The sequence below is a fragment of the Taudactylus pleione genome, unplaced genomic scaffold, assembly GCF_031769625.1.
Source record: "Taudactylus pleione unplaced genomic scaffold, aTauple2 ptg000342l, whole genome shotgun sequence".
Classification (NCBI taxonomy): Eukaryota; Metazoa; Chordata; class Amphibia; order Anura; family Myobatrachidae; genus Taudactylus; species Taudactylus pleione.
The window spans coordinates 6,668,173-6,689,632 of record NW_028284743.1 but is presented as its reverse complement, the minus strand read 5'-3'; the positions used below and the strand labels follow the sequence as shown (position 1 = coordinate 6,689,632).

At 42.3% G+C, this 21,460-nt stretch overlaps 1 protein-coding gene across 4 annotated transcripts in view; it reads left to right on the top strand.

Annotated features, from left to right (window-relative positions):
- Positions 1 to 21,460, top strand: part of PRELID2 (PRELI domain containing 2) — a 104,930-nt gene that overhangs the window by 45,369 nt on the left and 38,101 nt on the right. For 2 of the 4 annotated variants that reach the window (XM_088443982.1, XM_088443983.1), the window contains exons 3-5: positions 4,609 to 4,839; positions 6,749 to 6,822; positions 15,585 to 15,745. In XM_088443982.1, the coding sequence (XP_088300108.1) occupies positions 4,794 to 4,839; positions 6,749 to 6,822; positions 15,585 to 15,745 (281 nt within the window). In that variant the 5' untranslated portion in view covers positions 4,609 to 4,793. The remainder of the gene's footprint in view (positions 1 to 4,608; positions 4,840 to 6,748; positions 6,823 to 15,584; positions 15,746 to 21,460) is intronic. The other 2 variants (XM_088443980.1, XM_088443981.1) reach the window with 1 other exon arrangement.

Genomic DNA, 21,460 nt, shown 5'->3' with positions numbered 1-21,460 from the left:
TGGTCCTTCTGGAAGGTTCTCCTCTCTCCACAGAGGAATGCTGGACAGAGTGACCATCGGGTTCTTGGTCACCTCCCTGACTAGGGCCCTTCTCCCCCGATTGCTCAGTTTAGACGGCCGGCCAACTCTAGGAAGAGTCCTGGTGGTTCCGAACTTCTTCCATTTACAGATGATGATGCCACTGTGCTCATTGGGACCTTCAAAGCAGCAGATATTTTTCTGTACCCTTCCCCAGATTTGTGCCTCGAGACAATCCTGTCTCGGGGGTCTACAGACACTTCCTTGGACTTCATGCTTGGTTTGTGCTCTGACATGCACTGTCAAGTGTGGGACCTTATATAGACAGGTGTATGCCTTTCAAAATCATGTCCAATCAACTGAATTTACCACAGGTGGAACATCTGTAGGATCTTCATGGCAAAGGCCGTGAATACTTATGTACATGTGATTTTTTAGTGGGTTTTTTTTAAATTAAATTTGCAAAAATCTCAAAAAAAAACATTTTATACGTTGTCATTATGGGGTATTGTGTGTAGAATTTTGAGGACAAAAATGAATTTTGGAATAAGGCTGTAACATAACAAAATGTGGAAAAAGTGAAGCGTTGTGAATACTTTCCGGATGCACTGTAATCAGGTGTCACATATCATATTAGTAAGCAGAGTCTCCTGGTGTGTCCTAGCCACATTGCAAAAAATAAATGCCCGGCGCTAGCAGAGTCTCACAGGACTTGGGCTGTATGATGCCCCTTTCCCTTCTAAACATTTGCATGCAGTTTTGTCAGATGCACCCATATCTGCATAGCCTGAACATTGTAAGCTTGCGAGCAGGTGCTCTTACCTCTCCGTATGTCTTTTAATGCCAAGTTTTGTACTGTATGTGTTCCGATTTGTAAAACGCAATGGAATAGAACGGTGCTATATAAATAAATGTTAATAAATAACAGCCACACATGCATGTGGTTGGTTCCTAGGCATACTTCATTCCAACATTTAAGTTACACAGGACATCTCCATAGCACAGGAATAGGGTTAACTACCTCATCACAGACTTTCCAACAAAACTTTGTATGATTTGTATTTTGTATATTATGTATTTTATCTGGAGTCATATATCATCTATGGATAGTCTTTCAGAATGATTTACTCATTTGACACATATCTATGGTACTGCTGCTCATCCCAAAAATACATGTCATAACAGCTAAGGCTTCAGATTTAAAAGTGTTTCATTTATAAAAAGAAGTTGTGGCGTAATCATGGAGAATTTGTGCGGTTCCAGGGCTGGATGGGGACTAGTAGTATATGTCTGCAAAAAGACAGTGTTTATGATGGGAGTTACCAGTCACCAAGCCTGTAATCAGACTAGTGGCTCTATAGCTAGGGAAGATAATAATAATTGGTGACAAGGGACATTTCTGTCTTGTTCCATTGGTGATTTTTAATTTTGATGAAAGAAAGCTGTTCTATAATGATCCCTGGAATAGAACCTAATCTGAGTTAAGATTAGCTTCAAGAACACTACATCAACCCTAATAATCTCATTCTCCTCTCGCCTCTTAACTCTGTCCCTCTCTCCTGTTCCCTCTGGAAAGCCAGTTTTGTCTATAATAAACTGGTCTCCGTTCATGAGCATTTCATCTGCAACGCCTTGATTCTCCTTGCCATCACCAAACCCTGGATTTACCCATCTGGCACCACTGCTCCTGCAGCTATCTCCTTTGGTAGCCTCACATTCTCTCACACACCCTGGCCTGGAGGTTTCCAGGGTGGTGGTCTTGGGGTCCTGCTATCCTTGGGGCACTCCTACCAAGTCTTACCTACTGAACCCTCCATCTCATTCTTTCCATTCAACACTAATGACATTTGCCTCTACCAACTTCTTCGAGTAGCTGCCTTTTTTTTTGTCTCCCTGGCCTTCGTTCAAAATTCCTCCATCACTTGGCTTCCTGGCTCTTAATCTTCAAATGGGCTCTCAAGACCCATTTCTTCCTCAATGCTTTCCAGCCTCTCAAGACCCATTTCTTCCTCAATGCTTTCCAGCGCTCATCCTAACCCACTACTCTATGCTCCTTCCTCATTATCTAGCCCATCTGTGTCACCCCTGTTTGTCTGAATCTCCCCTTAGAATGTAAGCTCTCGCGAGCAGGGCCCTCTTCCCTCATGTGCTTCTTCTTGCCTTACTTTTACTTTAATTTACAATGGGACCTAAAACTTGGTTACTGACACCCTGCTGCTTATTTAGGTGTTATGCAGCATTGTTTATAAATCATGTACTTGTCCTACATTGTCTGTACTGTTATTAACTGTTGTCTTGTGTGCTCATTTGTTTCTGTACTTTGTAAGGCGCTGCGGAACCCTTGTGGCGCCATATAAATAAAGGATAATAATAATAATAAGAAAGACACCTGAAAACTAAAACCGTTTAAGAAGGTATACATGAACCCTCAATGGAGCCAGTAAAATGTCTTCTCTGTGTCCAAAGAAGGCAATAACTGGAAGGCGCCTACTGCCATATCTGGCAATTGGTTGTATTTTAAATTTAGTGCCATGTAGCTAAATTATTTCTTAATTTATTTGGGTGATGTGGCCATGGAGCTTAGATACACTTGCAACTGCAGACTTCCATAGACAATCAGACCTTCTGATAGGATTTTTTTTTCCTCCTTTCAAAACGTAAAGGATGTCTTTTGGTACACCAACCCTGTCAGGCATTTTAATAAGGATATCCAATTTAGCACTCCTTTCCTTTTCACCTTTGATAGGCTTTTGAGAACATCTGAGTTAAAGTTTCGAAGTGTAATCTTCCTGATTCTCCTTTTCATCTTCTGTTGAACAGAATTATTCTCTCCATAACAGAAGTGGTTGAGCGACTTTTGCAGCGTAATGGTGCGTACACCCTGTCATACAGCACCACAATCAGATAACGATGGTTAGCATTACTGCCTCACAGCAATGAGGTCATGGGTTCAATTCCCACCATGGCCCTAACTGTGTGGAGTTTGTATATTCTCCCTGCTTGCGTGGGTTTCTTCCGGGTACTCCGGTTTCCTCCCACACTCCAAAAATATACTGGTAGGTTAATTGGTTGCCAACAAAATTTAACCCTAGTGTGTATGTGAGCATGTGATAGGGAATATAGATTGTAAGCTCTACTGGGGCAGGGACTGATGTGAATGGCCAAATATTCTCTCTGAAAAGCGCTGCAGAATATGTGTGCGCTATATAAATAACTGGTAATAAATAAATAAATCATGGATCCTGTCCGACCACAATGCGCATGTGCAAGATCGCATAACCGTGAGATCTCATTGTGGGCGAACCGTGCATGAGCCAGCATGCCCGAAGCCAGCAATTGAACTGGTAAGGAAAACACAGCTCCATCCTTAGATGCCCCATAAGGCTTCGCCGCCAATTGCTGGCTGTGACGGCGTTATTTGCACAAACGGACAGGGTCACTGGAATACAGGTTGAGTCTCCCATATCCAAATATTCCGAAATACAGAATTTTTGGAGCATGACTGAGTAAAACCTTTGTTTTTTGATGGTTCAATGTACACAAACTTTGTTTAAAGCACAAAATTATTAAACTTATTGTATAAAATTACCTTCAGGCTGTGCGTATAAGGTGTAAATGAAACAAATTAATTTGATGTATGTACACAAACTTTGTTTGAGCCACAAAATTATTGAAAATATTGTATAAAATGACCTGCAGGCTGTGTGTATAAGGTGTATATAGCACATTAATGCATTCTGTGTTTACATTTGGGTCCCATTCCCAAGATATTTCATTATATTATGCAAATATTCCAAAATACAGAGTATTCCGATATCCAAAATACCTCTGGTCCCAAGCATTTTGGATATGGGAGACTCAACCTGTAATATGATTTCTCCACGGTCAGCATTTTGATAAGTTTTTCAGAAGCTATAATAACCTCTTTTTTTTTCAGCGAAAAAAAACAAAAAACAAAGGGATTATCAACCCTTGATACATGTGCTCCTAAATCTAGCTGGCTGAATTGTAATTTACAGACACTCAGTGGCATTAAAAACAAATTATTCAAGTTATGGATTCTATATATAAATAATGCTATCTATGATTACCTGTCTCAAATACATGCAATCTCCAAATTAAAGCATAAATAGGCAAATGCTAAAGGTGCCTACACAGTGATATTTTACACGATTTGCCCGATTCCGACGCATCGTGAGGACAAATTGTGTAAAAAATGCCCAAATTGTGAGTGTCCACTCACGATGCCGATGCGCGTCCCTGCAGATCATACATCGCATCTTCAGATCTGCCGTGCTGTAGGGCAGATCTGACAATCTGGGACACCATCTATCGTGCCTCCTAACTATTCCAGTGCATCGTTTGTCACATTGGACAGTTTTTTTAATACCAAATCGTGCCCATGACTGCCGGGGAGCTGCTGGGGAGCGTTCAAGGGGAAATAGGACCCAAGCTCGATCGTGAGCACATCGCCTAGTGTGTAGGCACCTTAACATGCATTGATAATCTATTATGCATTTTCTGGACAATTTATATTTACAGTTAAAACTATTCGCTTGCAATTGTTTTTCTGATTTTATTTTTTTATAGGCGTCCCTTTTCCTCCAGTTTTAATAAAAAATTCCAAACCATGTGGGCATGGCAAGTAATATTTGCAGCTACAGAGGGCTGCCTCCGTGAAGCAAGTTGGTCATCTAACTTCTATATTTTGGGGACAATCTCCTTTGTTGCAGTGTTTTTATAACAAAACATACCAGTTCTTTGAACCAGTAGGAATGCCAAGAGCATCAGCTACTCCAGGTGTATTTGCATGTTTCCTTTGTAAGTGTCAAGATATGCCATTTGTTTTCTGACAATTAGCACAAAAGTGTCTCTTGTCCCATTTTCTGTTTTTTTTTTTTTTCTTATAATGCCTTTGCTACTTATTTTTTACTGTTGATATAAAGTGCAGAATAATGGGTTAAAAGATGTGGGACAGGTATAAGGGGGTGCTGTATGTATGGGACAGGTGTTTAGAACATTGCAGGTAGCAGTTACAGGTGTTTCATTTTTTTTTTTATTTAAAAAAAAAAAAAGTGGCCTCAAATTATAAAATCAACTTTTTAATTTTATGCACCCCAAATGTAAATAAAGTATTTGTTCAAACATTTTATTTTTTAAATGCATAATCAATGTTAAAGCTCAATATTTTTCTTTGAGAGAGTAATTAACATCTATGCTGTTAACCAATCTTATTTTTTTGAGGTACAGGCTGATTTACAGTTTTTTTTTTTTTACTGTGAGTTTACAGCCCGATTTTTATTTTCAATTGGATAGCATGGGGATCGGGAACGCACATAGCCATGGTAATTTAAAAATGGTTGGGATAGCCTGGTAGTAATTTGCGGCAAAATTTTTTGCATTCATTTGGATATGCCCGTTAATCTCTCTTTAATTGTGAGTTACGATCAATTAAGTCTCCTGTACGGTGTCCCAATTAATATTTTTTTGTGCAGGGATAATTTAACCTTGTTTACCGTTTTAGTCCTATTTCTTTTACATGCAGTCTTCCAGTAGGTAGGGGCGGACAGACCTGATTACAGCTGGGAAGCTGCACATTTCTCGTGAGTCTCCCACCCCACACACCGTTTCCCCTCCCCCCACCCCCTTTCCCCTCCCTCTCCCCTTCAATGTGAGTCAGAGGCAAGGCAGGTGGGTGGGGTTTTCTACTCTGCACCCTGCAGGGAGCCTGGCTCCCTACACACCAGCGTATTCTGCTTAAAGATTGGGCCGGTGCTGCCAGTAGCACATGAAAAGGCTGATTTAGAGTTCCACACAACTCCGACTTATCTTGCGTTGTTTAGAACTGCACAAGTGGCAGAGCATACACAACTATGAGCAACTATGTGCGATATAGTAAGTCTCATATAATCTTGGAGTTGAATCGGTGTAACTGGGTGACATTGGGGTTGTTTGCTGTTAGAAAAAGTGGTCAGAGGCTGTGTCGGCAGTGTGTAGGCAGAATTGCAGGCTATGCTGAGTTGAGTGTATACACTTGTACATCTGATTTTGGACTTGCTCCTGCATAAGATATAAGAATGGTGCAAATTTGGGCTGATAGTGATCATGGGTACTTTCACAAGCAGATGGCTGGGGGTCAGTGTGGTCATATAGATGGGTGTAATGCTGCGTATGATCAAAGATCCACATTTTTCCCATCACACCATGTGGCCAAGTTGCGTGCAATTCTCATTTGAGCTGTAAGGTCACAATATCATGTATATAACATTTGATGAGCACACTTGAATGTATGGAGAATTTTGCGGTCTGTTGGGTATGAGTATTTAATCTGTGTGGGCAGGTTATTGCTTGGAAATATGGCTGTTACTGTAGGTTAAAACTGACAACTTCTGACAATAAGAGGGCAATTTAGTTAAACTGAGCATTGTGGCAAATATCGGTGATCCATCCTGGCACATTGAATTGCCCCCTTATGGTCTTATAATTTGGAGGTATTAAGTCAGAGAGAACTTATGTATCTGATACTCTTACTTTGCCTTTGGGCAAAATATATTTAAAGCCCCTTGCAATTCTCTTAATCCTTCCAATTGCAGATGACTTAGTTTGTTTTTTGGTTGCTGGTTGTGTTGGAGAAGTTTGTGTGTGTGCCCTCCTTGTGTATTCTATATCTAACGTACACTCGCCTCTCTTTCTTCCCTTAGTTATGTTTTTTCTTTCTTTCCATAAACAGACCCAGCTACAGGCATTGTGTACAGACGGAGGATTGCAACTTGCAATAATGTCATTCCCTCAATTCTAAGGAAGGTAAGTTCTATTCCTAACGTTATTCAGTATTGCTTCCAACTTTTCTGGGTGCTTCTTTTCTGTCAGACTAAAAGGAAATTTTGGAGGTGAAGGATACAAAGTAAAACTAAGGGCCTGATTCAGAGCCGGAGGCAATTAGCGCTCGCTCGTCCAGAAAATAGGGGTGGCTATTCGAATCAACCGTTCGCTCTTTGCGGTCTGTTCTCGCCTCTAGGTCTGAACGAGCGAACAAAACTTGCGGTTGTTTTTTTAAAAAATACGCCCCCTGGCCGCTCGCATCCTACGTCATGTCCGCTATTTATTAGATTAATGGAGTACATCGACCAGGGTATGAACTGCTCGCTATTCTTGGGGTTGCGAGCAGTTCTGGCTATAAAATAACCCAGTGACGTGGTCAATGACGCTGCTGTTTTAATTATGCACACCCATAAAACGCCCGTTTTGACCTTTAAGCACGCCTGCGTTCGGATCTCCACTCCCCGTTTTCAAGCACCTTCCCCCGTTACCACCCACATACGCCTACTCCTGTCACTCAAATTATCAGGCATTCGCTATTTTGCGAGCACATGAATTTCGACCGTACTGACTGGTTCGCGCATGCGTATAACGATCCGTACGCATGCGCAGTTGGGCAAACATCGCTCGGAGCGAACGAGCGGCCGCTTACGAGCGGCTCTGAATCAGGCCCTAAGCCCAGAAGACTGTTTTTTGGTCTAAAGTATAATGGTACAAACAAGAATACATTATGTCTTTAGCGTGACTTTCCATGATTACTTTGTTAAAAATGAATGTGCATTTCAGATCCTTCAGCAATTACCAAAACAGCAAAAGGCACAGGCACATACACTGTTGAATGTTTTCCCATATGGGCCGAAAGCTGAAATAACAAAGCTGCGATTATCACTTATTCCACTTTAGATTTGCTCATTGACCATACTCCTAATTGTAACTACCCCCGTCTGCACAGAGCATTTCTCCTTCCCGGTCACTCCTGGCAAATGGTCCAGCGTGATGCAAAATAGCAGAGCACCCACTCTTTTTATTAAATAACATGTTAAATATGACAAATATCTGCATAGGGAGCGTGCTGACTACATGCTCGGAACATCGTTTTTAAGTAATAAAGAATTTGCTGGAGTAAACATTAAGAAACAACCTTGCTCCTGTTACTGTGCTTTTGTATTCTTCCTTATACAAATCAATACAAATATTGTGATAAAAAAAAAAAAAAAAAAAAATCATTGTGCAGAAGATTGGCTGTAAAATAGTGAACCCAATATGCTTCAGCCTTGTAATGACGTTATGGAGCAATAACCTTAATTTTCTTTTCTCCATTCTCTATTTTTATCTCTCATGCAGTCTGGGGTGGGGGTGGTTTCCAAGCCATACCGCCTGAGTGGGCAAGAGCAGCGTGACTTATATGTGTAAATCTATCTGTGCAAATTACAATACAAATGAGAAATAAAATCAAACTGTTCCTTGGTACAATAGAACTAGGGGTGATAAAAGTAAGATCTATCTAAAAATAAAGACGTTCAAAAGAGATATTTCCCCTAATTTTACCACACCAAGGAACTGTTTCATTTTTTTCTAAATTCTAAATCCAGAGACTGAAAGGGAGTATGGAATCTTTTCAGACGAGAATAAATTAAGAGGCCCCCTGTCCCCTCACACATACCCCCTGCACCATTGGTGCAAAGGCAGACTCTAGTGGCTGACGTTTTTGCAGACAGCATAGGCTGGACGGCGCTCATGTATGCTGATATAGAGCTTCAAAATGTATTATATATATATTTGTAAAAAAGAAGTTCATTTTAAATTAGTCTACTACAACCCCACTTTTACATCTACTTCATATTTGTATGTCTCCATCTGTTCCTAACAATCCAATATATTTGGTATGTGATGCATTCTTACCGAAGCTTCTAGCTATCCTGATCTAAGCGGGACAGTTCTGATTGTCCCTAGTATGTTTATTCACTGCTGGTCTGTAAAGCAAACCAGCAGTGAACTGGTCTCTCACGTCTGCGGCAATTAAGGGGTGATTAGAGGGGGATTGGAGGCAGATAAAGGGACCCTAGTGCTTTTCAGCGCTAAGCACATCCTGAGGGTGTGGGCACAAAAGCTCAATGACACAGAGGTGCCCGCTCTGTGACGTTGCCACGCGTTCTGTCTACAAATGCTCCACGCCAATGTTGGGATGTATGTCATACCTCTTCCTTTGTTCCTAATATATATATATATTTATTTTAAGTGTTTTCACCTTCTAATATATCTCTGCTTACACGTTGTGTATAATTTGTCTGTTGCATATAGAATTTATTAGGAGATCAGTCTCTCTTAATATGTAAATAGAAACAACTGTACAATGTAGTGCAGGCATACAATTTCTGTTTGACTTTTTCTTTCATGCTACATCAGTCCAGTGAAAGTGGATTTTCAAGGTAGGGGATATGCCGATACTAATCGGCAAGTTTTGCTTGTCGATGTCTTGCATGCAACAGTTGGCAAACGGAGGCTGCTATCAATTTAAATAGGCTATAACCAGCTGGATGCAGCTCCAAATGAATCATGGAATGGGCAGATAATTTACTTAGCTTTTAGCAGTAAAGGGAATCAGATTGAGGACTAAGCAGTTTGCATAAATCTTTAAACATTTGCATGACCTCACCATCATTTGTTAAGGTCATTGAGTGCATATGAATATCAAGCGCTAACAGCAGTCGGTCAGCTTTCATCATTGCTTAACTATTAATCCTCGAGTCTAATTACAAGGATGAATACAGATTATTTTTTCCACATCTCGTATTTCATCAGGTCACACATAGAAACAATTTGCATTTAGAAAGCACCTTCCATCCAGCAGTATTACAAAACATTTGATTATGATATTTGAGGAATACATAAATTGATACAGAGCAGAGTGACATGTCTGGAGTATTTCGGAATACTAATGTACTGTACACCGGTAAAGAGTTGTTTTTCTTATGTATTGTTATTTACCAGTGATAATTGGGTATATGCACTTGAGTTGTGTTTGCAAAAGTTTAAGTCCTGAAGAACTGCAAGTTTTTATTTCTAAAGAGTTAAACGCTCCTGTTAAAATGGTATAACTGCTCAAAGCCAATAAATAGGTTCTTGCAAGTCTGAATCATATAATGGGACAAACACCAGCAAGATCACAGTGAATCTTCTTTTTATTGATGCAGCCTATGTAGCAACACCACAATATTTCAGTGGGCACCCTACTTTGCCAAACAGAACAAAAAACAGTCACTTTCAATTAAGGCAATGGTTGCAACCCGGTGACTTTACTGTATGTGGACTAATGCTGTACTAGAGCCATTTTTTTTCACTTTCTGCCCATTCCATTCTTCCTCCTTCTGTATTTCTTGATCTATAACCTCTACTGTTTGGCTCATGTATTTTCTGACAAAGGACTGTGGATGGTGAAAACGTACAGATGTGTCCTTAAGCATCTTTGCTGCAGTCACGCTAAAAATCCCCCCTCGGCTTGCCAGTTGCTGTGAGACTCTGCTAGTGCTGGGCGTCTTTTTTGCGTTTTATTTGCCGAAATTGCGTCAGTCACAATGAGGACGCATCAGCAGACTGTGCTGGGCGTCTTTTTTGCGTTTTATTTGCCGAAATTGCGTCAGTCACAATGAGGACGCATCAGCAGACTGTGCTGCTTAATGTAATATGTGACTCTTGTATATCTGTGTGCGACTGAATCTCGGAATCTGTATACGAAATGCTTAGATGCAGCAGCCACAGCTTTTTTCGTTCCGAGTTCCGTTGTGCTTCATATACCTTATCAGGTGCACACATTTATACAAGTGTCACATATCAAATCAATCAGCTCAGTCTGCTGGTGCGTGCTAGTCGCGTCACACTGTAACTTAGACTAATTTTCAGCAGAAAAAGACGCCCGATGCTGAGCAGCGTAGCACAGGACCTGGCGGCTTACTCATGCCAGGCAAGTCGCACTGTGTGGTGTATTGAGGATCGATGTATGAAGACACATCTGTAGGTGAAAGTCATAAGCGACCTCTATTTCTATAGCTTGAGGAGAACATGTCACTTTGGAGTTAAAATGTTACTTACATATTGCTTTTTTGCTATATATTCTTTAAAAACAGGAAGGTTCAAAAAAATACCACAGACCTAAATAAAAATAACCAGATCTTTGCTTATCAGTTGGGCAGCATGTAGCACAACGTTTGCTTCCAAACATCTTACTGCATATAGTTCCTCTGATTTAAGAACTGTGACAAAGGGAGATGGCTGACTGGGAATGAGCGCTGACCATCAGGTTGTCTACAGTTGTTTCAACACCTCCATATGACTAAAGGCACTATATGTAACAGTGTTTTAAATCAAAAACTGACATGTTCTTTTAACATATCCAGACTAATGCTATATACACACTAAACAACGTGTGTACCCAGCGATGCGTCACACGACCCCCCGCCGACGGGCGGACATATCGGGCGGTCCGTACACACGGGACAATTCGGTGCCCGATACGCCAGCCCCCGCCGCAAAGTGCTGCATGAGGTTGTCAGCCGCATCGTCTGATTGGACTGCATGGTCAAAGGATCATACAATGCGACTGACGACTGCACACTGCACGATATAGTGCATACGCACTGCACGATATTGTTAACGATTTGTCGTTCCAATGCGTTCGAATAGGCCAAATTGTTAACAATATCATGTAGTGTGTAGGGACCTTAAGATAAGTCATGTGCTGCATGTGGGTTGGACTTGGTTACCGAGTGCATGTGGACAGACAGACAGATGGATCAATCAAACACACAAAAATCATTAGTTTTTTCTTTTCCCTTTGGCAACACAAGGCTTATAAGAGACAATACAAATACTAACTTCTGAAAGTAACAGTTCCCAAGTTCAACTTGCAAATTCACTTTAAATATTTAATTAGCTAAACAGGAGGACCTGTGTATTATAAATAATGCATACCTGTAATTTCTTTTACAGGTCTCTACATTAAAGTGTTTTCACACAAATAATTAGCAGACTAGAATAATATGTTTAATACTCGACACTCCCTCTTTCCACTTACCGTGGTTTATTTGAAACGACGCATTGTTCCATAATGACAAAACTAGCTTGAAGATCAGAAAAGGGCAGTACTCATAGATGGAACCTTTTTGGAGAGAAAGTGGGGTGTATTTCATTAAAGTTTAGTGCTTTGTGCTAAAGACCTTGAAAAATCAATGGACTCAGTACATTCTAATGGCACACATTGATCACTGTACATTTCCTTGCTTTTGAATTCCTTTTGCTGTTTCTATAGTTTGTAACTTCTTTTGTGTGATGTGCATCATTTTTCTCAGGCTTTAGTAAGTGCTGCGCATGTACACATCACTCTGATATGTACTGCATTTTCTTCCCTAGAGGGACTACATCTGAAAACCAATTATAACAGTGATATATCAATGAATATAGAGAGACTTCTTTTGTTTTCGCAAATCGAAAAATAATAATAATAATAAAAAATTTGCAGTGGCATGAGGTTCCCCCACTAAACCAACACTTTGGGGTCAATCCTATTAGCTGCGATGATCTCGCCGGCGCAAGTCATCGCGGCAATGGGCTTACTTTACGGCAGCCTGGATTCGCTGAATTTTGCTTGCAGCCCCGTAGGGCTGCGAGCAAAACACTGTGAATTCGGGATCACAGTGGCCCGCAAAGGGTGCGAAGTGCCGGTCCGTTGCCGGCGTTTTGATGCCGTTGCAACGGCAACTCACACCCTTCCCACATAATAGGATTGACCCCTTTATCTAGTGTTTCATTTACCATTACTAATCTGTTTTGTTTAAGACAATGGGGGGAATGCAATTGGCCTTTTATAATTTTTTGGACGCAGATAATAACAATAGCCCCGGGGGATGAGTTAGCGCGCAGTAAATTACCACGGCTAGTTGAATTTCCCCCCCATGTGTGTAGTGCTCAAGTTAGTGGTCATTAGGTTAGCATTTCATAACCTCTCATTTGAGATTATCCACTGTTGTTTCCCAGGCACAGGGGCCTCGGTGATCAGCATGACACCCCCCCCCCCCCCCCATTGCAACAGTCAGCCCCGCATCCCTCCCTGTTTGGCCCACTTAATTGCAAAAATATTTAATTTTTAATTCATCTTCCTACTGTGGCTACCACAAAAGGCTAAAGATATAGGGCCTGATTCAGACCCTCTCACGAGCACATAGCGCTTGCAAGCGGATCGATGGCCGGGCAGTGCGCACGTGCGAGCCCCGTAGCGAGTGAATTTTTACTCGCTGCGGGTCTCACTAAAAGACGGGGCGGCTGTCGATTGTGATTGACAGCTCGCCCCGTTTTGTAGGCGTGCAGTGGGGGTGGCTGGACAAACGGAGGCGTTTGTCAGTAGTGAACTTCCTGCTTTAATAGAGCTGGAAGTTCACTGGGGCTTGCGGTGGATGAGGGATGAGTCCTTACCACATGGGTTTCATCGCAAGCCCGATGGTCACGATAGTCGCTAAAGCAAGCAGTCTGGAGGCGGGGGGGTAAAAAAATCAAAAAAAACCCACCCTGATTCAGAGCGAGCGCTCACAAAGAGCGTCCGGCTCTGAATGAGGGCCATAGTCCACGTCTTGCATTTATTGGGTAAACTGCTACTGATATGGGTCAAACAGAAAATATCAGCTTCTAGTGTTTGTTAGTTTAGGAAATCCTTCGGTTGCATTGTCTAAAAGTAACATAATAGCAGTGCTGTACCTATAATGAGGCAAAGGCTAAGACATTTTCTAATTTGAATTGCAAAGTTAGTATTTACTTTGTTGGTAGACCTAATATTGTTTACAAATACAATATTTGTTTTTCAAAATGCACACAACTTTAATACAAATGTTTCTGGATTTTTTTTTTTTTGTAAAGGATGATTTACGTTACAGTCTCAGGCTAGGCACAGCCCCAAACGATAGCCTACTAGAGTAAATACTGTAGTTATGATTAAAAGCTTTGATGGTAAACTGCTTCCTTTAGGTATCTGAGCTGAATATCTTAAGGTGCGTATCCACTACTCGATATTAATGGACGACTGAACGATAACTATATCGTTATCGTTCAGCCGTCCATTAATCGTGCACAGATTGGGCAGCAAAATGTCGTAAACGTCCAGCGATGCCCGTTCGCGCTGGTCGTTGCCGACATCGCCCAACACCCGAACATGCGATATCGTTATCGTTCAGTCTCTACACTGTCGGGTAGTGGATACCCGTCTTTACTGAGAACGTACCTTTGTCTCTGTTTTATTTTATTGTTTTGCTTTTTTTTTTTTATACTAATCAACTGTCCCATACAACGTCTTTTTGTTTTGGATGAAGTACGAGTCTCCATAACATACAGTTTCACCTTCAGGTGTCTCTGGAAATTGTTTTCATACATTGACAAGTATGTGTATAACTGATGGCACAATTTTAATAGTGAAGGATATGATATTTCATGCTCTAAGTCCAACCTGTTTTACTGGCATCTATTAATCTGTGTCTGTGATCTTCTACCATTTGTCATGCTCCTTGTGGTGACCATGTCATGCTGACAAATTGCTAGATGTGTTGGGTACACTCCAATATGTTTGCATTTTTATTGCTTTGCCTAAGTTGGTCTATTTGCTTCCCAGAGCGTTATTTATTTTGCCATTTAGGTAATGTGAAAGCACTAGGTTATTGGGCTATGCATGCATAACTAACTGCACAACTCTACACAATTGTCATGGGTTTAAAGTCTTGCCCTTTACACACAATAGGAAGCCATTTTGTGAGCTAAATGAATATTCATGGTGAAGCAATGAGATTAATGATCCACTCCATTCTCTCAGTGATAGCATTGGTTTTTATTGAAAGGAAAAGGCTGCTGTGTAGCTGCCATTAATGTTCCTCCTGGCATAGACCTGTATTCATCCACTGTATCCTGATGGTCGCTCTTTACTGTTGGTGAAATGACCTTTTCACTATATGTTTAGTATGTTGTGTTTTATTTGTTTTCATCCTGGTTTAAACGGCATTCTATAAACAAGTGTGAATAAAGTAATCGTACTAAACACAGGTTCCTACTTGTCCACAGTTACAGTCCTGGGTTACAGTACCTCACCTCACTAAGGGCCTTATTTAGAGGTGGACGCAGTTTAAGCCGCGATTGCATCTTTTTGTGCAGCACGACTGCGAATCTTATGCTAATGCGGCAGCTGATGGGCTTCCTATTGAGACGCCCGGAGACACACGCTCTCTAATTCACCGCTGTGCATAAAAAGTCTCATCATCGAACACACATCGATCGCACCATCGGACATTAGAACAGCCCTATGGTTGCTCAGTATGTCCGTCAGAACATACCATTGCAATTGTGTCTCTGGACACAGACGCTGGCGGCGATTCTCGCGACACGTTTGCGTTTGAGTAGCCACCACCACTTTACCTCCCAGGAACGCCCACCGAAATTGTCTCTATGCATCTGTTTATATTGTAATGAGAGCAGAATGTGAATGAATGTATTTGTAGCGCCCCCTTCCTTTTCACCAGTGTATTGTTTGAGTGATGGCGCTTCTGCTTATTAATGCATATAAATACTGCTGCTGTGCTGTATCTTGGGGCAACCAGACCAAAACCTACTATGGGAAGTCATTTTATTGAATTGTGTGAAAGGTAAATTGTAGTGTAATATTGTCCAGCTTTACATTTCCTTCTTGAACTTGTATCTGACCGCATTTTATTGTTCCACAGTGCAACATCCTGAAGGTGTCCAATATATACTTGGAAGAAGAGTCATGGCTGGACATCAAGGCAAGAGTAATGACGTTGAAGAGCCGTTGCTTAACTTGGGCCCAGTATGCATCAATGAATGAGGAGTCTGTGTACAGGGAAAGCAAAGAGAATTCCAATTGGTAAGGGATCTGTGTCGTAGACCGATTCAATACTGAGTGTTTACCAATAGCTCTATGCCAGGGGTGGCCAACTAGTCAGAGGCAAAGAGCCAAAAAATATATGTAGTCAAGCGATAGCATGCGTGTGCCTTAGACGGGCAAAAATGTAGCTGTGCCCATTAAGCAATGCCCCCTGTAGCTGTGCCCATTAAGCAATGCCTTCTCTAGTTGTGCCCCTTCTGCAAATGCCCCCTGTAGCTGTGGTCCTTATGCAATGTCCCCTGTAGCTGTACACATTATGCAATGCCCCCTGTAGCTGTGCCCATTATGCAATGCCCCCTGTAGCTGTGCCCATTAAGCAGTGCCTCCAGCAGTTGTGCCCCTCTGGCAATGCTCCCTGTAGTCGTGTTCCCTAAGGAACTGCCCCCAGGTACTCCCCCTTCCCGCCCACACCCCTATGAAGAAACTCCCCTTCATGCTGGCACCGCTCCACGCCGTCAAGGCTCCCGAGACCCGCCGTCGCTGCTGCTGCTTCCACCGCCTGCTGGATCTAACTGGATCCAGTAGACGTGCGGGCTCCTCACATCGCGGGTGACGTCATGACGTCACCTGCGCACTGCATTACTGGGACCACTGACCTCTGAAGCGATCAGAGGCTTCTGTAGTCTCTGATATCTTTAGAGACCAGCGTTCTCAGTACTAACAGGGGTCTGCCGAGCCACGAGCCGGGAGCCATATTAGAAGCTCGAAAGAGCCTCATGCGGCTATAGAGCTTACACATCTTCTGCAGCGCTGTACAGAGAATATTTGTTCATATTACAAATTATTATTTAATAATACTGTCTCAACTGATGTTTTCAGATAAACTTGTAATGTGTTCTATTCTTTAAAATTATACAAAAAAAACAACTTTAAAGCTATAATTACAATTTACAGCTGCAATGTAGTGCTGGGTAAACATCTGAACAGTGGATCAGCTCGCCACAGGAACCAGTAGTGACGGCATTGACGACAGTTCTTGCGGCCATCATATATATCGGTGGGTGGGTCGCTCGTACTCAACGGTTGATGTACTGTTATATCCGATGCGATATGTCTATAAATAACGTCGTTCAAAGACAAATCTACTGTACACACAGGCTTATGCACTACCGATATATTGTTGTTCGGCTGTATGAACAATATATCATATAGTGTTTATCCAGCTGTAGAGAACAAAAGAAGCTAAGCTATTCTTTCTACAGTGTCCAGTGTGCTTTCCTGCCAATGAGGCCGCCTCATATCTTTCTCTGCCAGAGTAGTGTTGCTTAAATCAAGAGCTATCTCTGTTCAAATACACAGATGACCACAGACGACTTAAGGTGGGTACACACTGTACAGATATATCTGCAGATGATGGCCGTTCATACATACTGAACGGTGTCTGGCTGCGGGTCCCGGCGACCAAGGGGCGTGTCCCGGCGGGCAGGAAGTGTGTCTCACCCCTCTCCCCGCGGCTGCCGCTATGTGTGTACGGGCGGTCTGCAGACCGCCCGTACACACCTGCCGATGGACAGAGATGTCTGCGTTCACCGACATATCATGGGTACACACTTGCCAACGGGCAGCAGATTTATTGGCCGATCAATTGATCTGCCAATATATCAGTCAGTGTGTACCCAGCATAAGACTATGGGAAAGCGGTGACATACGATACAATCTTACTGATATCTGTAACTGAGTGTATATGGTTTAGAGCTGACATGCATCAGTGGCCACATACGCTGTATGACATAATGTAAAAGATGATGTTAGACTGTGTACAGTCAAAGAAAATGCATTTGGATCACAGTGGAGCAGGTAAGCGCCATTTTGGTTTCTTAGCAAGTGTACCAAAAACTACATTTTTCATTTTGGTTTAATTATTTTATTGTTCCTGTCAGATAAGCAAATAAGTTTTTCTGATGAATTTTGGTGGTATCTTGTTAATGTGTGATCAATATTTATCACCAAGTTTACCTTTGTCCCCCTATGAAAGTTGGGTTATTGAAACCTGTACAGGTAAAGCACTGCGTATTAATGAAACTACTAATCACTGTGTCTGTGACAATGGCATTGTGTTGAGCAGTACAGTTCTTTCCTGTGATCATTGTGCCACACAAGTCTCTAATTCCTCATGTCTTGTCTGCTGAGATGCTTTGTGCACAGGATTCTGAGTTCTACAAGGACTGACAGCCTATATTTAAAATAAATGCAGAGCTGGCAGTCTATTCAAGTGAGACATTTAGTTAATAGGACAGAGTATTCATAACTTGTTCCTATATAAATCACAAACCTGTTGGGGAAACCAGGAGAACTGTCACAACCATACTCTTGCCCCTCGGGTACTAAAATGTGGCAGGTATCCTCCTCTCCTGTAGCCCCTGTAATCGCACACACTAAAACAGCTATCCATGTTAATATAAGGGAGTAAGTAAAATGGAATGGGTATGAAATACTGCCGGCGGTTCGATTCCCGTCAGCGGCAGCCCGACAAGAGCAGCGTTAGAAGAAGCGGAAGCCCGACAGCGCTGGAAATCCCGATCGTTGATAGGTAAGTATCTACTAACCTAACCCTAACCTTCCTTAGGGGTGCCTAACCCTAACTTCCCCCCCAAGTGCCTAACCCTAACCACCCCCTTCCCCGCTGCCTAACCCTAAGTCCCCCCCGGGGGTGCCTAACCCTCCCTCCCCCTAGCCTAACCCTCCCGGGGGGGTGCCTAACCCTAAGTCCCCCCTGGGAGCCCTAAACCTAACCCTCCCCCCGCGCGGCTGTCCACTCGCGGTGCCCGGCATCACTACAATTGGGATGCCGGGTGCCGGTCTCCCGGCGTCGGGGAAATGCGGGCGTCTACATCTAGACGCCCGGCATTTCACCCTTGCCAGGATATGACAGTCGGGAAGCCGGCTGCCGGTATTTAGGCAGTCAGCTTCCCGATTGCTACCCAGTAAAACATGATTTTATATGCTAATGCATGCAACCCAGCATCTGAAATGGTTAAAATAAAGCTTACCCTTGTTACACTATAGACTCCAACTACCAAACAAGTGATACTCTCCTCTCGCCATCTTTATAATAGGTGAATGTTTAGTGATGGTGATGCTGACTCTCTTGTGATTGAGCTGCTTGTACTTCTGTTTGAGTGGTTGCAGTTAACATATGGGAGGGGGCGATGTAGATTCTCTATCCTGCTAAATGGGGTTTCTATGATCGTTCTACTAAGGGTTTGGGTTTTTTAAGATTAGATTAGCAGACAGAATTTTTTCATGACAGGCTCTGTACAGCTGATTGCCTAAATGCTGTCTGAACTGAAAATGTGGATTTCTATCTTGAACATAATTACAGTCTACTATACTGCGTATAGTCTTAAGCTGGGTACACACTGACAGATACCTTGGCCGATCAAGGTATCGATGTATCTGCTGCCCGTCGGGCAGTGTGTACCCGCGATAAGTCTGTGAACGTCGGCGTTCACCGACATATCGCATTGGCTGTGCTGCACAGCCGATGGACAGATATGTCTGCAGACAAGACCGCCCGTACCACACACAGCGGCAGCCACGAAGAGGGGGGCGAGTCACGTCCCTGACACGTCCCCTGGTCGCTGGGACCCGCAACAAGACACAGATGATGGCTGTTCAGTGTGTATGAACGACCATCATCTGCAGATTTATCTGCAGATCACTCGATCTGCAGATATCTGTCAGGTGTGTACCCACCTTTAGACACAAGCCATCAAATTACCAAACTATCTTGTCACCCTCAGAAGTTTGTAATATTACATAAAAAGGTGGACATTTTTAATTCATTGCATGCTGTGTGCGTTGTGCATTTTTGGTGTGTAATATTTTTGGTGTGTAATATGTATGCTACATAATGTAAGTTATTGGTTTCAACAAATATTTGTGCCACTTCCCCCTTGGTTTCACAAACTTATTTCCAGCGCCGTCAATCCATGGAGGAAAATAATATTACAATACAGTAATGATTCATTTAAAATTATTCAAAATCTACCTAGGTCATCCCCCTTTTCCCCCAAAGGCAAAAAAGGTGGCTGTACCTCCCCTTCAGGGAACTACTGGCCTAAATTACATTGCATTATTCACTGTAAAGTATTGCCATTTACTCATGACTGATTACATTCTGGCAGCTTTATTACTAAGGTAATACAACTGGGATGTAGTCATAACCACAATGTCGACAATTATTTTCTCAACATTGTTGAAATGGCGACATGTTCACAATATCAACATGTGAAATTATTATTTTTATTATTATTATCATCAGTTACTTATATAGTGCACACATATTCCGCAGCGCTTTACAGAGAATATTTGGCCATTCACATCAGTCCCTGCCCCAGAAGAGCTTACAATCTATATTCCCTACCACATGTGCACACACACATACGCACCATGGTTAATTTTGTAGGTAGCCAATTAACCTACCAGTATATTTTTTGGAGTGTGGGAGGAAACCGGAGTACCCGGAGGAAACCCATGCAAGTACAGGGAGAATATACAAACTCCACACAGTGAGTCGTGGTGGGAATTGAACCCACGACCTCAGTGCTGTGAGGCAGTAATGCTAACCATTACACCGTCTGTGCTGCCGTCTATGACAGTCTTCACGGACCGGCAGCTGAGGGTTAGGGTTAGGCACTATGGAAAGGGTTTGGGTTAGGCTGCGGAAGGGGAGGATAAGGATTAGTAATGCTTGCCAGAAGCACCACAGGATCTGCTGAAATTCGCAGGACGCCACCAATGGACCTGGGAGACACCGCTGAACCCGCCGGACCAGGTAAGTCACCACTAGACCAGGGACGTTTTCAGCAGTGACTACATGATTTTTGACATGGTCAATGTTGACATGCCAATCATGTTGACTCTATGGCCATGTTGACATTATAAATGTTGACAAAATATACCACACTCATTCAAACTGTTACCTGGATTTATTAGTGATCTCTGCATACCATAGTTGACACAGGCATGAGCTCTCCAAAGCAAAGAAGAAGCCTTCAAACCAAGGTGCTGAAAAATGAGGATTAACTGTTGCAGGTGTGAGGAGGGGTGTCAAGCTTCCTAATTAGATCTCAAAGATATACTAGCACAAGAAAGATTAAACAGTGCTGAAACATGATAGAGATAATAATACAGACTTTGGAAATATTCTAAAATAGACTTAATTTAATCACAATTTCAGTGTAAAAACATGTATAGTTTGAAAAAGCAGGAGCAACAATGAATATTCAGCTGAATTCAGCACATATAAAACCAAGTCATAAACAAATGGTTAAAGATTGTAGTTTAATAATGTTACCAGCATGGGAGAAGTTTCTAATAAGCTGGATTCCAAAGCTGTGCCCTCCGGTGACGGAGGTCTCCCATGTAGCTTATAGATTAGAGAACAGTGTCCCGGTATCCAATAGCTGGACTTATGTAAGCTTGTTAAACAAGTCCGTGTTCTGTGCAATGGGAGCCTATAAGATGAAGACTGTGATTTATTTATCAAGCAATGAAAAACTTAGTGAAGCGGACCAGTGGAGAAGTTGCCCATGGTAACCAATCAGCTTTGAAGTAACATTTATTAAGTACAGCCTATAAAATAATAGGTAGGAGCTTTTTTTTTGCCATGGGGAACTAAGTTTTTCACTGCTTGATAAATAACTTAGTGAATGGAAGGCCGGTGGTGGCCTCTGACGCGTTCCTTGCTGT